Source organism: Buteo buteo, chromosome 10, assembly GCF_964188355.1.
Source record: "Buteo buteo chromosome 10, bButBut1.hap1.1, whole genome shotgun sequence".
In the NCBI taxonomy this organism is placed as follows: Eukaryota; Metazoa; Chordata; class Aves; order Accipitriformes; family Accipitridae; genus Buteo; species Buteo buteo.
In genome coordinates this window covers 41,016,972-41,033,510 of record NC_134180.1, presented here as the reverse complement: position 1 = coordinate 41,033,510, position 16,539 = coordinate 41,016,972, and the positions used below count along the sequence as shown (strand labels likewise).

General features: G+C 50.0%; 1 protein-coding gene across 14 annotated transcripts in view; it reads right to left on the bottom strand.

Moving 5' to 3' along the window:
• Window positions 1–14,649, bottom strand: part of NFIA (nuclear factor I A) — a 257,785-nt gene extending 243,136 nt beyond the window's left edge. Inside the window, exons 1-3 of one of the 14 annotated variants that reach the window (XM_075037251.1) lie at window positions 13,645–14,649; window positions 7,140–7,671; window positions 6,497–6,882 (exon numbers count right to left, since the gene is read on the bottom strand). In XM_075037251.1, coding sequence (XP_074893352.1) covers window positions 6,533–6,882; window positions 7,140–7,671; window positions 13,645–13,671 — 909 coding nt within the window. In that variant the 5' untranslated portion in view covers window positions 13,672–14,649 and the 3' untranslated portion in view covers window positions 6,497–6,532. Of the gene's footprint in view, window positions 1–6,496; window positions 6,883–7,139; window positions 7,672–13,644 lie in introns of those variants that run through there. The other 13 variants (XM_075037252.1, XM_075037240.1, XM_075037239.1 and 10 more) reach the window with 13 other exon arrangements.
• Between the last annotated feature and the right edge of the window lie 1,890 nt (window positions 14,650–16,539).

Below are 16,539 nucleotides of genomic sequence, written 5' to 3'. Positions count from 1 at the left end.
GGCTCCCGGCCCTCGGCGTGGGTCTGCGCGCGCCGTGGCGGTGTGGGGACCACCGGCAACGTACGCCTACGTGCTTCGCTCTAGGCAAAACCCAACCGCGCGGCTCTCCATTTTGCACTCGCACGTGAGCGTCTGGCACACAAAATGGAGGCCCTCGTGTATTTTACAGACAGCGGCTACAAATCCGGCCCGAACCCACCGGCGCTACGGGGGCCGCGTCCTCCTCCGCTGCGCCGGGCCGAGCTCGTGCACCCACAGCCGTTCCCTGAGTGGGGACACGGAGCCACGCTAGCAAGAAACGCTTCCGAAAAATAAGAGAAAGACACCGTTAGCTCTTCGAAATTAATTACGCTGTGACGAGGGGATCGGCCAGGGCGCTGCCCTTGCCATTGGGCGCAAAATGCTGCAACGTCCCGAAGAACTTGCCGGGATAAAACTGCCCCACACATCACGGGCGCCGTGACCCACGTGCTGATCCCAGCTGGGCTTTTTGGTGGCTACCGTAATGCAGGTGATAATTAACAATAACCAAAGATGAAACGAATGAAGAGCATCCGATGAACGGGCAAACCAAAGCGATTAAAATGAATTCGAGTCCACCGACAACTCTTATCTACCGAGAGCCCTCACTGTTGTAAGGAAACCTTCAGGGTCGGCTGCTGTTAGGAGGCTAAAATAATTTGCCCTGAATTTACAGCCTGTAATTTAATCAGCAGCTCCAGCCCTTGCCTGCGCAGGAGGGAGTGGGGGCAGAGCCAGACCCCCGGCTCCCAACGAGGATCCCCCAAAAGCCGATGTCCCAAGGACAGTCCCCAAGCCCCGGAGGGTCCAACTCTGGGACGTGTGTGGCAAAGCGCATGCTTTTGGGGAGGGCTTGAGGGTTTACGGAGCGGCCGGCTGGGGTTTGTTTGCTGGTTGCGAAAGCCTCGGCCGGTGCCTGAACCCGAAGCATGGAGGGGAGGAGGAGGAGGAGGAGGAGCTGCGAAGAAGCTCAAGGCACAGAAAGCGAGGGATGCCCTTTCCTTTACATCCGAATGGGGAGAAAATACATAATTGTAATAATAAATAATGGGTTTTATGAACAATTAGGATTCCACTGTCTCTTTGAAGGGTTTGAAAAGCTGACACGATGTTTTGGGTTCTCCAGATTCAGCTTTGAGGCCTCAACCAAGAGAAACATTCAGCCCCGCTGTGTACAGCAGTGACCACAACAAAGATTGTGGTTTCTCCCACACTCGCCTTAAATAGATCTAAATTAGTGCTATTCATCATTGGGTGGAAAAGAAGGGAAATATAAAAGTGCAGTCGCTTGTAGACAAGCCAGCAGCGTTGGGCAACTTTCTTACCATTCAAAGGCTTCTCCCGCTTCTGCACCTCGAAGCCCGCCGGGGCAGGGAGGTATGGAAATAACGCGCCCTTATACCGGCCGAACCCATCACCTGGAAAACATCCTGGGCACATGAAATACGTCTTTATCCCGTGTTTATTTGTTGTTGCTGTTGTTGTTGTTGGAGAAAGGGGAAAGCTAAACCACATGACTGAACTCCTGCCAGGGGTTCGTGATAGAGCAGACCGTCCCAAGTGCCGCACCAGTTAGTATCGGAATTATCACGGATACTCACCGGCTCAGTTACAACCGCACGGGGCGAGCAGTTGTCCCACCTAAATCCTGCCTCTGTCAGCTACTGCCCTGCTCACTGAAAGCGCTCAGTCCCCCTCCCCAAAGCCGAGAGCGTCGATGGATGGAGATATCTTTCTGCACCAGGCAGGGTGTGTAGATCGCCGCGTTTCGTGCGCGCCCATGATAGGTGGGTGTGTGAAATTTGGGGTGTCGAGGAGCTGTAGCTGTCATCTCCCCACCTCTCCCAGCTGAGACACAGACCCAGGCTCCCACCACTGACTTTTTAGGGGCACCTTTTATAAGGCTCAAGCAAAGCAAAATCTGCCTTCTCCTGGTATTCCTCAAGGGCAGAAATACCGCGCGATGTCTTCGTTTCACTCTTTTTCTTTAAGACTAGAGATGTCTCACTGTGGCAAAAATTAATGGAGAAAAAACCCAAACCCTACAAGCCCCCGAACATTAAAATCTCAGCTGAACACTGGACTGCTCAGGTTCCCCCAGGCGTGCGCAGGGAGCCTTGTACAGGGAAAGCGTGTGAAGTACCTGCCGCAAAGCTGGCTGAGTATTTTTTGGTAAGGGTAAACGTAACCTGGCTGTAGAAATGCGTAGGGACTATTAACATCGCAAACAAAACTTTAAGGACTGTTTTGGATGTGCATTGGAACAGCCACGGGCTGGAAGTAGGTTTTCAAAAGCCTCATATATGGGGGGAATGTCACGGATGCTTTAGAAGTCTTCAGGTACACGTAAAAACGACATATATATTACATATTCTCTACACAGAACAACCACCATTTGAAATGTGCCCCTTTTTAACTACCATTATGAGCTGTCTAAAGAGCATTTTGGTTGAAACTTGGGAGGAAAGGAGGAAAAAAAAAAAAAAAAAAGCCCACTGATCTTACACCTGCTCTTTAGCAGTGGGAAGTGGGTTCTCAATCTGTTAACATGACCATCTGGCCAATCTGCATATCACGGCTATCTAGATTACTGTACGATGGAATGACAATAACGTAGCCAAAACAAAAGTAAAATGCATCAAAACCTAACAGTAGCTCAGCCCTTTTGATTTTAAATTAAATAATAAACGTGGTATCACAGCAAAGCGAGAAAGTCAGCTAAATAATTAAAAATGAGCCTTCGCTACGGCATAATTAAGTAAACAATATGGTGTGTGTTTCTATAGGAGCCGGCAATAGTTTCCACCATCGAAGGCTCCACTTTTGCAAAGCAGCTATCAGGAGTTCAAGACGCTGCGACAGCTCTTTTGGTGATGTACAGTATTGTCAGGACACCTCTCACATCCCTGCAACACGCCGAACCAGCTGCGGCTATTAACAGGATTAATGCAGCAACAATCAATACCAATTGTGCTAAAAGATTACGGCGCAAAGCGTTATGTACCTTTCGGACTCCCTGATACCTCCATGGGTACTTTGGCTATCTGCAGGTGTTTTCTGCCTTAACCCATCTTTGGGTTATTCCCATCGATGCCTCTTTGCGGCGGTCCAAGTCAAAATCTTTTAAATTTGCCGATGGGAAGGTAAAATGGGTCTGCTTAAAGTTCAAGGTCACGTGCTATATACTATCGCCCAGGCAATTAGCCATAGAGCGTATTTAGACGCTAAGTAAATTTTCACAGTCGCAGAAATCAGGCTGACTTCTTGCATCTTCGCTGGCTTTTATTCTGAACGTGAACAGAAAAATGAGCTCGTGTAAATAAAACGTTGTCCCCAGATTTTTCTTAAATTTGGGATTTTTAAATGTCCTTCTGAAAGATTAAAAGATTTTCTCTGCCACAAATACCTCGCTAGCTTAATTCTCGCCCAAAGCGCATAATGATGGCCGTCCAAAAAAATAAACTGGGCATTGCAGCATCGCCTCCTGGCCTGCCATCCAGCTTTGTCCACTGGAGAAGTCTCTAAAAACTGTGACCTCTCACTAAATTTAACTACTTCCATTGCGAATCTATTCTCCAATCTGATCACATTAGCAGAAGGAACTCCAAAGCAGTAAAAAACTCCAGAAAGTTCTCGGTTGAGTGCCTACTAATGAACAAAGGTTAACTTTATCTAAAAGGTCAAATGCCTGGTGGCTAAGGTTGTGACCTTAACAACTTAAATTGTGACCTTGCCACGTGCCTAGTATATTGTAGATTCTGATACAGATCATCTGGTAAAGGACCGGTCATAAATTAGCTTTACTGTTCGACTCCCACAAAGAAAACGGTTTGCCACAATGGTTTCCAACTTGTCATTTGATACAAGCGCAGAATAAGTGAAAACTAAAAAGCGAACCCAAGTTCAGGGTATGAAAATGCCGCCTGCTTTTAGTTAAGCAGATTAGAAACTGCAAACTGAGAGCAATACTCTAGATTTCAATACGTTTTTTGGTCAACCTCTAATTCACAAAACACCGATCTTCCTTTCCTTTTTTTCTTTTTTTTTTTTTTAAACGAAAATGACACGTAGTTTGCCTATTTGCATATTTTTGTTTTCTCTTTCTAGCCAGTTCTTAAAGAGAATAATTGATTTCAGTAGCTTTGTAAGAAGCACTATTTAAATCTGTGCACATGTGTTCCCTTACAGATGATAGTGCCTACTGAAGAAAAAGCGTGGATTCAAAGCAATAATTATCGTACATGTTTAGACGGAAAGGGGCATCTCACTGCCGAAGTCATCTCGAATAAGGGCATCTTGGAAGAGAATACTCGCCCTCAAAAAAAGGCGACGAAGAGTGGGAAAAAAAAACAAGAAAAAGAGAAGCGAGCACTATGGGTGAAAAGGTCACAATGGTTTTGGCACGTATCTTCAAGCACGTTTCGGAGTCTGTGCCTCCTGCCAATACTGGCAACTTCTCAAAACTTTTAAGGAGGTAAAAACATTGTTTAGTGTTTACAAATCTTCTGTACTATAGCAGATGCTTGTCAAATCCGCTATATGTAAGTTGACCAGCCTACCTAATATTTGCGCTGGCAACTTCCTCCTTATAAATAAGCGGTCCATACATTTGGGGAGCGAGGCCTGATGGAGTTTGAGACAAAGGACCCTTAATATTTTTTTTCTTTTGTAATTTTCCTGTTGCGCACCCGGCACAAGCTGCCATTACTGCGGGTCTGCGGGAACCAATGGCTGTCAACTTGGCCAATGTTCAGGTGTAACAAAGACTGCTGGGATACATCGGAGGGGGGAAAAAAAAAGGGAAAAAAAGGGGGGAAAAAAAAGAAAAAAAGGTAGCCTATATGCGAGGCTTTCGGTACGTATCTGTGAAGCGATATAGACAGCGACCACGCTGTCCTTCCTCCTAAAAATCAGTTTGTCCCCCTCCCCGGTGAGGTTTAGCAGGGAATACACCAGCACACGCTACTGCATTAAGAGCACAATGCGATGCGTGCAATCAGCAAACAACGGCCGAAAACACGAAGCGGTGCGGTCTGTTCGAGCGTGTTACTGCTTACACAAAACCGCAAATCTAACCCAAAAAAACGAGCCCAAGCCTCGCGTTAAGTTTCCGCAGCAAATGTCTGGTCCAAAGAACAATTAGTGCAATTGCTGCCTGTTGACGATGAAGGCAGAAATAAATAAGAGTTCGCTATCAAGGCTACTGTTTGCCAACAGGGTGCTGATAAGATGGTATATTCCTAATCACAATATCGAACTTCTATAATGTCTATTGCCCGATTCTTGTAACAGGAAGAGGATCCCTTCGAGCTGCCCGGAGTACTTACACCCCGGGTTTGGTCCTTTTTTCCCCATCCTACATTTTTGTGACCCTACACACAGGCTAAACCAAGACCGTTGGTTTCTATTAACAGTTCTTGCACTCCGCAGAAGCCTGCTTTTCCCTTAGGAAACACAACACGGACCGGTATTTGCCGGCACCACGCTATATATAAATCTAAATAATAAAAACCTGCATGCCGTACAGCAGTACATCATGGTTTTCAGCCGTGGATATCAAGGCACTTTAAGCGCATCAGCCCGCTCCGATGTGCGGAGGAGGAAACTGAGGCAGACAAAAGGGATGCGGGACCCCGGTCTCCTCGGGGCCAGTGATGGAACGGGAGAGGACCCGCAACGCCCCAGCCCCAGTCTCCCTTCGATTAGCCATTAATTGGCAATCCTTCCTTCACCGTGCCCCATCATAAATCGCAGAGTAAATAAATAATTTTCCACAATATTTGCCTACCTCCCCTTTGCCATAAACGTGCAACATGATTTACCGCACCGAAGCGCAAAGTAAATTTTGCGGCTTATCTGTAGGAAATACCACGAGGATACTCGAAAGTTATTTCCGAACGGGGATCATACCCGTAAATCACAGCGGCGACGCTGCCTATCGCAACAACCGCTGCAGGGACTCGGTGCAGAAAAACTTTGGGGTAGCCAAAACTTTCTGCGAGACGCTCCGCAAGAAGCTGGCATTGGAAATGCAGGCTCCCAGCGCTGTGATTTGCTCAGTTTTCTTACTGATACGTATTTATAGAGAAGCGGTTGCTACTAATACGATTCCTCTCCCGTCTGCTCCTCTTTTTTTCCAGCCTGCCCAGCCCCTCAACTTGCAAGTCAGGCTGAAACCCAGGGGGACCTATGCATACCATACGTGAAAACCGGGGCCTAGCACTTCACACGCGCACATTTTTCTGCAATATAGTCACTCAGGAGAACTACAATAGCATATTATTTTATCCGGTCAACATACTACACATCCTCTGAGCACACCGAGTCGCTCCGCAGGCAGGGTGTACTTTGCGCTGGAGTCAGAGAGCCCAAGATTTTAATCTCACGCAAAAACATCTCAGCCCCCCCCCGCCCCACTCCCCGCCCCAACAACCACAATATTATCAAACCAGGAATTTGTTTCACGACCTGCTCGGCTTCTAGGTGTATAAACTGTGATATTTCGGGGGGGTTAAATGCCTCTTTTTTTCCCCATAGGATTAGCCGGGGGTTTGTTTCGTGGCTCCTCAGACCCGATGACTAGGTTTGCTGTCGAAGGACCGTCTCCTCCTTTCCCTCCGAGCCCAATCCTGCGGGATTTACGCTCCCCATCCCGTCCCCGTGGGGCGAGGATATCTGGTACTCCTGACCCACGGGCCTCGGGCACCTCTAGCCCTCTTAGACTACTTTGTGCATAGCATATACAAACTTTATTTAAAAAAAAATAATAACAATTAAAATCTCTCTGCTTTCCCCCAAAATCAGGATAAAGGAAGCCGCATCCAGCTGCGATCCCTCCTAGGACAACAGTTAGGATAACACCTGTGAAGGATGCCCGAAATGCCGTTAACCCTGGGAAAACGAGAGCAGCTTTTACGCGGCTGCACCTTAAAAGCCCACGGGGAAAAAAAATAAAATAAATAAAGCGGGTGAGTTTTGGCACTCTCCTCGCTGCCCCGGGAGGGCAATAACCGGCGTCCCCTGCTCCCTCCCCGGCTCATGCAGCCGCCGCCGGGGCACGGCACCCGGCACGGAGATAAACCGAAAAGTTGGAGAAGGTGGTATAGAAAGGCACTTACCTGCTGCGTGCACAAAGTATGCCAAATATAAATCGAGTTCCTTAACAGAAACTCCTATATGGTGGGGCTGTACGCACAGCCCGGGGTTAGAGCACTGTGGGGACTTTACAAGGCGCTCGCCATCAGTACTTTCGAGCGGAATACCTTTAAATAAAATCACCATAACAAGGTCCAACCTCCAGACCTTATCTGCCTGGCGAAGGCAGTCAATTCTTCTCATCTTGCCCTTCTGGTCTGGATTGGAAAGAACGCAACACGGAGGCTTTTTTCCTGTGACTGTGAGAACAAAATCCTCCCGAAATTCAGGCCTGATATCTTTCCGGAGCTTTGCCAGAAGTCTGGATGCCCATTTTTGCTTTACCTCGGGTTTTTCACTTAGCAGTTCGTCCTTCACGGCTCTCTCTTCCTCTTTTGACATGCGTTTTTCATGTTTTTTGAAGTATTTTCTTTTTCGGGCTTGCAGGTTGAACCACGTGTACGCAAACGCTCGGACGTGAGGCAGAAGTGCTTCGATGAAGGGATGAAATTCATCCTGAAAAAGTTACAGAGAAGGGTCGGTGTCACCGAAACCATCAACAAAAAGCCTCCGGAAACGGGGCTTTCGCGAGGCACGAAGGCTCGCCGGGACGGCGACCATCGGGAGGGTGCTTATACGTTTTACGGGCCGCGGGACTCGTACCCCTCGCCGACGGACCCCCACCCCGCGCGTCCCCGCTTCACCTCGCGCCCACCCAAAACCCCTGCTCACCCCCACACACCCCCCGCCGAAAAACGGGGTCCAACTTCAAACAAGCACCCGGGCAGAGACGGTGCAACGATGGGGCCCTTTCCCCCCATCCCCAAATCTCTTTAAAAAAAACAAAAAAAAACCAACAAAAAAAGGCAGAACGAGTTAAAAGCTAAAAACCCCGCTGCGAGTCCACTTGCGGAGCGCGTATCTCCCTTTGCTCTCTCCCTGACCCCGCTGCTTGCGGTGTAGCCAGTGTATGCCCGCCAATTTGGCAAATCCTAAACATTTGGATGCCAATCAATGTTTGTATGGGGAAGTCTAAAGTATAGTAAAACTTTCCCTAAGATATATTTGGAAATAGCAGCAGGCAGTATAGTAAAATGCCAATATAGCTGCACATACAAATACAATGAAGGGTGGTTTTCTCTCCGTTTCCTCAACGGTGAAGGGAGTAGAAAGTAACGCGGCCGATTTATCCCGCGCGCACAACAATAACTAACACTAAAATCCTAGAAAAAGCAAGTCTCGCGATTTTTTTTTTTTTCCTAAAGTTTTGTTTATATTTAGTCAAAAAGAAAAAAATAAAAATCTGCTATCTGGGCACATTAGGACAAGGCAAACTCTGAGCCTTTCTGCAAAATAATAAGAAACAGGGAAAACTGAAAAATGCGGTAACAGAAAACCTTAGCACGACTTGTGCAAATATGCAGAGAATTATTAATTTTTTTCTTTACATATTGTGTGGTATTTTCATACATTTAAAAAGAAATGCCCTACTTGGAAAGTTAGTTTGGCCATCCAGAGACACTGCTCACTTTGTGTAACAATGAGTTAAAGATCCCCCTTCTTCCTTGGCACAAAAATAATCGCTATTAAAATTATGCTGACAATTAAAAAAAAAACGCAAGAAAGACACCCCCCCAATTTTGTTTAAAAAACAAACAAACAAAAAATCCGCAAAAAGTACTACATAAATCAGCCAGAGAGATCAAAATGTATTATATTATAATATACTGGGGCCACGCTTCTTGTTTTTCCTCTGAATAAACGAATGACCGAACTCCAGGCTGCACATAAAAACGTATACAGCCCGTGGGGGCCTGATCCAGCCCCGCGTGCTGGGGACGTCCCTGCTTCCAGGGGTCGAGTTCTTCCTTTTCTCAGGATTGGGCCCTCCAGGAGGGAAAAAATAACGTAATTTGTGCAACATTTCCCCCAGCGTGGTAAAAGCCACCCGCTGCCTACCCTTGCAAGGCGACATTGGGGATTTTTCAGATTAACTAACTTTTTTTTTTTTTTTTTAATTATCCCAGGGAGTACATTTCCTATCCAAATCATTTCAGGTCGCGCAAATATTGTTATTAAAACAGACATCTTACTTCCTTTCAGCACCTTATTTTAACTTGCATTTTCTTTTCAAAAATTATGAAAAATTGAGAAATCAATAGTAGAAATATCTATCAGCAAAATGCTGTCGTAATTCAAGACCTTCTGCTGACTTCCCAAAAGCTTTCCTTGCACTTATTCTGAGTGGCCCCTGAATTGTAAATACTGAAATCTATAGGTAATACCACAGCATTTCTTTTTACTTTAAACACAGGTTGTTAAAAACTACCCCAAACGGCACAATATATTTCATTATAGCACAGCAGAGCGGCAGTAATCACAAGTACTATGAATGATTATTAAAATATAAGCAGGTAAAATAAAATAAATCACTCCAATGATTGGCACATTCCTCCTCCCCCCCCTCAACCCCCCCGGAAAAGATCATAGTTTCAAATTTCAATAAAGTTTTTTTAAAAAAAATTAAAAAAAAAAAAGATTGCTGCGAGTTTGCAGTCGGCAGATTCAAAAAGTGAGAGGAGGCACAATCCCAGCACATGGAGCTGCTCTAACCCACCAGAAACAGCTCTCTCACGGAGGGTGGGGGGAGCGGAGGGGGAAAGAAAAAAAAAAATAAATAAGGAAAATATAAAAACGACAGGTCCCTACGAGCTATTAAAAATAATAAACCCTCTTTTCTGATCCCTCCTGTCCTTCACCTTCTCCACTCAGGGAGAGTCAAGGAAAAAAGGCCTTTTGTCAAGTGGAAGTTTATCTGCGAAGGTACACACAGCACAGGCTCCACAGACCCACAATGAGCCAGGGGAGCGCTTCAAGCGTTCCCAGTTTCTAAACACGTCTTGGTACATCCTGAAATATTTTAACTTTTCTGCTTTAAGCAGCGCTTTGTCCTGCCTGATCTCATGTGCTCGGGACTTTTTTGGCTCGACGCTGGATGCTATCCAAGAGAGAGTCGCTTTAACCTGCGCTAAAGCTGATTTCGACGATGTGAACCTGAAAGGGGAGGTAAAAACAACACCCGAAAAAAATAAAATAAAAACTCCAAACCCACTCTAAAAGACTTCAGGGGGAGGGGGGTAAAAAAAAAAAAAAAAAAAGGTGCTTTTTGGTCTAAAGTCAGGGTCCATGGCTGAAGTAAATGAAAAGCCCCGCTGCTCGGCGCGCGAGGTGTGCACGTCCCTATTAGGCTCCAATGTGTCTTTTCAAAATGGTGTACGAGGAGAAAAGGTTAATGACTCATAAACAGACCAACTTTCAAACTGTCTTGGTAAACACGCCGCTCCGGAAAATCGCACCGCTTCAATCTCGGCGGCGAGGTATTAGCAAAGTCGAATTGGAAATAAAAGCATTCAGGACTGATCAAACAAAATTGGGCTGGAAGCAGGGACAGAGGGGGGGGGAGCAGTTTCTGCACAATAATATTATTTATTTTGGTGTTGTTACAGCCGCCCCCCCCCCCCCAAAAAAAAAAGTTTTGGAAATGGGTCAGTGCAAGCATGCTAACAGATGTGCAGACTTGTCTGCAGCCTCGCTGCAAAATATCAAGATTTTAAGTAACTGGTGGAAAAGGAGCTGCTCTTTGCCTTTCCCCAAGTTAGCTTTAAGGGAAACTTTCGAAGTATTTGATAAAGAGGTTTGCTTTCCCGCCTCAGCGTGTGATGGGTCACCTAAAAATAAAAGGCACCGGAAAGCTGGGAAAGCGAGAATAAAAAGTAAGTTTTTTTCATTGCACTCACTCTCCAAAGTTTGAGGATACAGCTCTTCCGAGAACAGCCCGTTTCTAAGCAGCACCTAAAATTTGGGCCTCACAATTCTGTATTGCTTATACGGAAATTCTCCTCTGCCTCTTCACAGAAAGGTGTAAAAAAAAAAAAAAAAACAACACAACAAAAAAACCCCTGTGACAAAAGAGCCCCCAAACCCAGCCCAAAGGCGCCCGCAATAATGTAACACTGCAAAGGAGTCTTTTGAAACAATATATTTCTGCTGATCTTTTTGAAATTAAGCCAGCTACAGCGACCCTTGTTAATATTTTTACAATCCATTTGCTTGTAAATCTATTAGGAGATGTGCATATGTTCCCCAACTATTTCCTAGATCTTCAGCAGATATGTAAATGGAACGATGTTTAGATTTTTCCTGACAGATGAGACAAAATGCTCGTGCCATTTCAGTTCCAGTGCTTGGATAAAGACGCTCATAACTAGGATTTCTGTTTGTTTTCCTTTTCTAACCCACTTTCGAAAGCTTCCCTTTAAATCTGCATCAAAACTTAACAGAAAAAAAAAAAAAAAAAGAAAAAAAAAATCTCCGTCCCAAAACTCGTATCAATATAAGCTCCTGAAAATGAAAAATAGGAAATTGCTTGCAATTGCTAAGGGCTCGCCCCCTTTTTCTACAGAAAATTACAGAATCACCTAACTGATCCTTCAGAGGGAAGAGTTTGTCAGGAGGCCTCTAATCCTCGTATTACTTTTCCAAACGTGCAACAAGAATGCGAGATTTTCACAACTGAGTAAAAGCCCAGTGCCTGGCTTTTTGCTTGTTTCTTTCTTTTTTTTTTTTTTTAATTAAAAAAAAAAAACCAAACCAGGATGACACACACACACACACACACACATGCACGATGACCGGGACAGGGAGCAACCGGCCCATGGATTTATTTTCTCTCCTTAACGTACAACTGGGCCTACTAAACGCGAGTAGCTACACGTGCAGATGCAAAGCGATGCGCTACGTTGCCGGCCCTCCGAGGAGCGTATCGCTTGTCCCTCCTGCAAAAGCAGAACCGACCAAAACCCCAGGTATTTTTTTTTTATTTTTTTTTTTTCCCAGAGTTGAATTCAAGGCACAAACTTTGGCCAGGCAGAACGCGGAGTTGCATCCCGCGTCCTCTGCAAACTCCCTCCGCTCTCGTTTGCCTCCTGCCTTTAATCAAGCGTACGGTTTTTAAGCCCGGTGGAGTTTCGTGCCCCGCGCCGGCCTGGCTTCTCCTCACCGGGCACCCAGAAATTTGGGGGAAGGCTGGGGAAGGAAGGGGGGGGGAAGGCCGGCGAGGGAAGGGGATGAAACTTTTGCAGCTCTTCCAGGCTGCCTGGGAAAGCTGCTTCCCCTCTCTCTGCATTTCCTCGCCTTTTTCTCGACGGAAAGAGCCCGGAGAGGCTTTCTCACCGGGAGAAAAAAAAAATAAAAAAATATTCAAATTAAATTAATAAGAATAATGTAGTCAAAATCTCCTGCAGGAGGAAATAATCTGGGGTTTGAGTCCACCACAAAGCATTTCCTCGTTAAACCATTATATCCTGCTAATTGAAGGTGTGCAATTTAGCGTCCTGCAGCAGCAGTGCGCGGGGAACGGGGCTGAGGGGGGGGAGGAGAAAGGGGGGGGGGGCAGCGCTCCGCGGCCCCGCAACTGGGGGCCACGGTGGGGAGACCCCCCCCCTCCTCACCTCCCGCCCCCGCGCAGCCCCGTCCCGCCGCAAATGGAGTTTGGGTTTTTTTTGGGGGGGGTGGTGTAAAAAGTTGCGCCGAGTCCGGCGTTGGGGTGTGTGGGGGGAGCCCGATCCGCGGGCGGGAGGCCACGGCGACACGGACACGCGCGGGATAAGTTTGCGGGGGTGTGTGCCGTGTGTGTGTCGTGTCCCCCCCCCCCCCGGTCCGCGGGTGCGGAGAACACTTCCACGCAAAGGCGGCAGCACCGCGGGAGCGTAGCCAGGTGCGGTGGAGTCCGTCCCCGCTCTTGGGGGGGGGGATTTTTTGGGGAAGGGGGGGGAGGAGAAGCGCGGAGCCGATGCCACCCGCGTAACCTCGAGTGGGGAGCCGCGGGGGGCGGGCGAGGGGGGTTGTGTGAGGGGAGTGGGGGGGGGGGTGGGTTCTGCGTGGGGTGTGCGGGCCGTGGCCGGCTGCCGGGGAAAGGCGCAGCGGTTCGCAGCGCTGCCCCCGGGGCCGCGGAGCGGAGCGGCGGTGCGGGGCGCTCCGCATCGGGAGGAGGAGGAGGAGGAGGAGGAAGAGGAGGAGGAGGAGGAGGAGGAGGAGGAGGAGGAGGCAGCGGCGGCGGCGGCATCGATCGCGGATGACCAAGCACGGCGGGGCCGTGCGGGGCATCCCGCAGCACCGCGGGCCCCCCCCCTCTCTCCGCTGTTCCCCCCCCCCCCGCGCTTATTAATTAAACCATTAATAAGTAGGCGCCATTAGCCATGTGCCGACACAAATGGCCGTGCGGGAAAGGGGGGGGGGGGGGGGTGGGATGCAAGCGAAAGGCAACAAAGTTAGTTTCGGCGAGCTGCGTTTCTGCCCCTTCCCCGGCGCGCACGGACACGCACCCCCCCCCACGCACCCCACCACCCCCCCCTCACACACACCCCACCACCACCCCCCACACCCCCCCCCCCGCAGCGCCGGCCCCATCGCGCCCCGGCAGCCGCTTACCTGGGTGAGACAGAGCGGAGAATACATGACTGCTGCGGGGGGCTGCGGTTTGGAGGTGTGCGTGTGCGGGGAGAGAGGGAGAGAGAGAGAGGGGGAGAGAGAGAGAGAGGGAGAGAGAGGGAGAGGGAGAGAGAGGAGGGGAAAAAAAAAAAGGGAGAGAGAGAGAGAGAGGAGAGGAGGGGGAGCCCCGAGCCTGCTTCTTGCTTTCACATTTCCAACTCTGCCAAACTGCAGCCAGCGCGGAGCCGCTCCATGAGCTGAACTTTAACCCCGCCTCGACTTTTTCCCGCACTACGCGCTCGGCATGCCTGCCCTGCGCGCCGTTAAAGGCATAGCGCACTCGACGCGCGCAACCCTCCGCGCTCCGGGCCCCCCCCTCCCCTTCCTCTCCTCCTCCTCCTCCTCCTCCTCCTCCTCCCAAACACCGCCAACCACCACCACCACCTTGTTCCGCGCCCCCCTCCGCTCTGCGCCGCGCCGCCCCGCTCAACCCTTCCGCGCCTCCCGCCCGCCCGCCCGCGGGGGCGGGGAGGGGCGGGGAGGGGGCTGCGGCTCCGCCGGCCTCCCTCCGCCCACGCAGCGCGGGGAGCCGCGGAAGGAGGCGAGGGGTGGTCGGCTGAAACTTTTCTTCTTTGGGTTTTTGGGTGGGTTTTTTTTTTTTTTTTTAATGTAGTGGGTTTTGTTGGTTTGTTGTTTTTTTTTTAATCTGGTGGTTTTGGGGTTTTTTTGGTTGGTTTTGTTGTTTTGTTGGGTTTTTTTATCTTTTATCTGCGGGGCTGCTCGGCCCTCGGCCGGGGAAGGGAGGCGGGAGATACGACACGGGGGGAGCGGCGCTGCGTTCACAACTTCCCCCCCCCCCATCCCCTTTGGCACTTGTCATTTGAAATCAAGCGCTTTACGCTCGGGGAGGGGGGGCTTATTCCACTTACTTCCACTTAAATAAATAAGAAATTTAAAATAGCAACACTGAAATTCATCTACGCGTCGCATCCCCCCCCCCCCCCAATAAAATCACTCCTGAAAAGTGAAGCGCTTCGAATTAAAAATACACCCGCGCCTCCTGCCACTTCTTGAGCGCATTGTTTTGGCACCGGCAACGTTTGGGTTTGGGGTTTGGACGCTCTCCAGCCCGCTCACGGGGACTCGGAGGGTGTCCCGTCTGGGGTGGGGGTGGGGGTGTGTCCCCCTCCCGTGTCACCCCCTTCTCCCGTGTCACACCCCCCCCCCCCCCACCTTGGGAACAGCGTTTCGCCCCGATGCCGGCGACCTCCGCGCAGGGGCGGGGGGACCCACGGACGCGCGGGGAAAACTCCCATCCGTAGGGAACACGGAGGGAAAAAAATCCCTCCCACGCAGTTTGTTTAGAAGGTTTACGCTCCCCTCCGCCCCCGCGTAGCCCCCCCCCCCCCTTCGCCGGCCGCGCTGCCCCGTTCCCAGCCTTTTGCGGTTTGCAGCATTCTCTTTGAAGTAACTTTTGCCGCCCTTCGGGAGACTTTTGGCCGCGGGACGGCTGCTTTGCGCCCTCTAGGCAGGGGCCGCGGGCAAGCGCAGCCCCTCCGCAGCCGCGGACATCCAGCCGTTCCCCCCCACACCCAAAAAAAAATAAATAAATGGGGGGGGGGGGGTGTCACACGCACCGCGACGAGAGCACATGCACCTTCTCTCCCCCACCTGCGGGCTTTTTCAGCGCTAAACGGGTAGGCGCGCAAGTTATTCTGATTTTTTTCCCAACTCAGCGTTTTGCGAAGCACGCTTTAAAAAATAAATACGGGTTTATAAACGCTTATCTCTTCACCCCCACAAAAAAAAATAAAGCTTTTTTTCCTTCCTCTCCTCCCCTCCTTTTTTTTTGGGGGGGGGGGTGGTGTGCTAAATCCGGAGGTTTCCGCGGCTCCAGCCCCGCCAGCGGCCCCGTCCCCGCCAGCGGCCCCGTCCCCGCGGGGCGCCGCCAACTTCGGCGGAAAAGGGGAAAAAAAAAAAGAAAGAAAAAAAAATTCCCGAAAAAAAAAAAAGGGGGGGGGGGAAAGGCGCGCCCCTCCCCCCGGGGGAGTTCAAACGTCGCAACACCCACCCCCGCCGCTGATTGGGCAGCGCTCGCCGACGTCACCCCGCCCCGCCCCTCCGATTGGTCCCCGCCGCGGTCCGTCACACCCCGCGCCCAGCCGCGTTTCTTTGTGCGCGGCCGCGGGCGCTCCAGACGGCGCGTACGGAGCCGGCGCGCACGTACGGGCGGTCCCGCGGACGGGGGGGGCCCGAAGGGGGGGGGGGGGTGTTAAATCTGTCAAGCTCAGCGGTTTTCTCAAATCCCCCGGAAAAAAAAAATTTTTCTTTTTTTGAACAAAAAAAGGTAAAAGACACCCGCGCTCGCGCTCCCTCCGCGCCCAGACCCCCGCCCAGACAATAGCTGCCGCCCTCTGCGAAAGCGTGGAAATCAGGTTAAAAAAAAAGAACAAACAACAAAAAAGCGAAGTTTAAGAGGCGCCACGTACCATGGGCAGGTATAAAGAGTACGTGAGAAACTTTCCGGGGCTCCGGCGATTGGCTCCGGTTGTTGACACTTTTTTATTTATTTTTTCTCCGCGATTTTTCTTTTTTTTTTTTAATAGCTAAAATAAACTTGCAACCGTTGGGAACCCGGAAGAGAATAAACGCCGCAGCCAATTGCCGCCTGCCGTTAGGTGGGTTTTGTTGGTGGTTTTTTTTCCCCCCCTTCGGTTTTGGGTTTGGTTTTTTTTTTTCGGGGGGGTAGGGTTTTTTTTCTTTTTGTCTTTTTGTTTTTGGGGGGTTTTTTTTTTGGTGACTCCCTCCCCGGGGGCCTCCGCAGTGCGGGGTCTGAAGGCGGGCTGGGGGCCGCCGCCGCCGCTCCCCGCTCTGCCGGGCGGTCGCCGAGCGCCC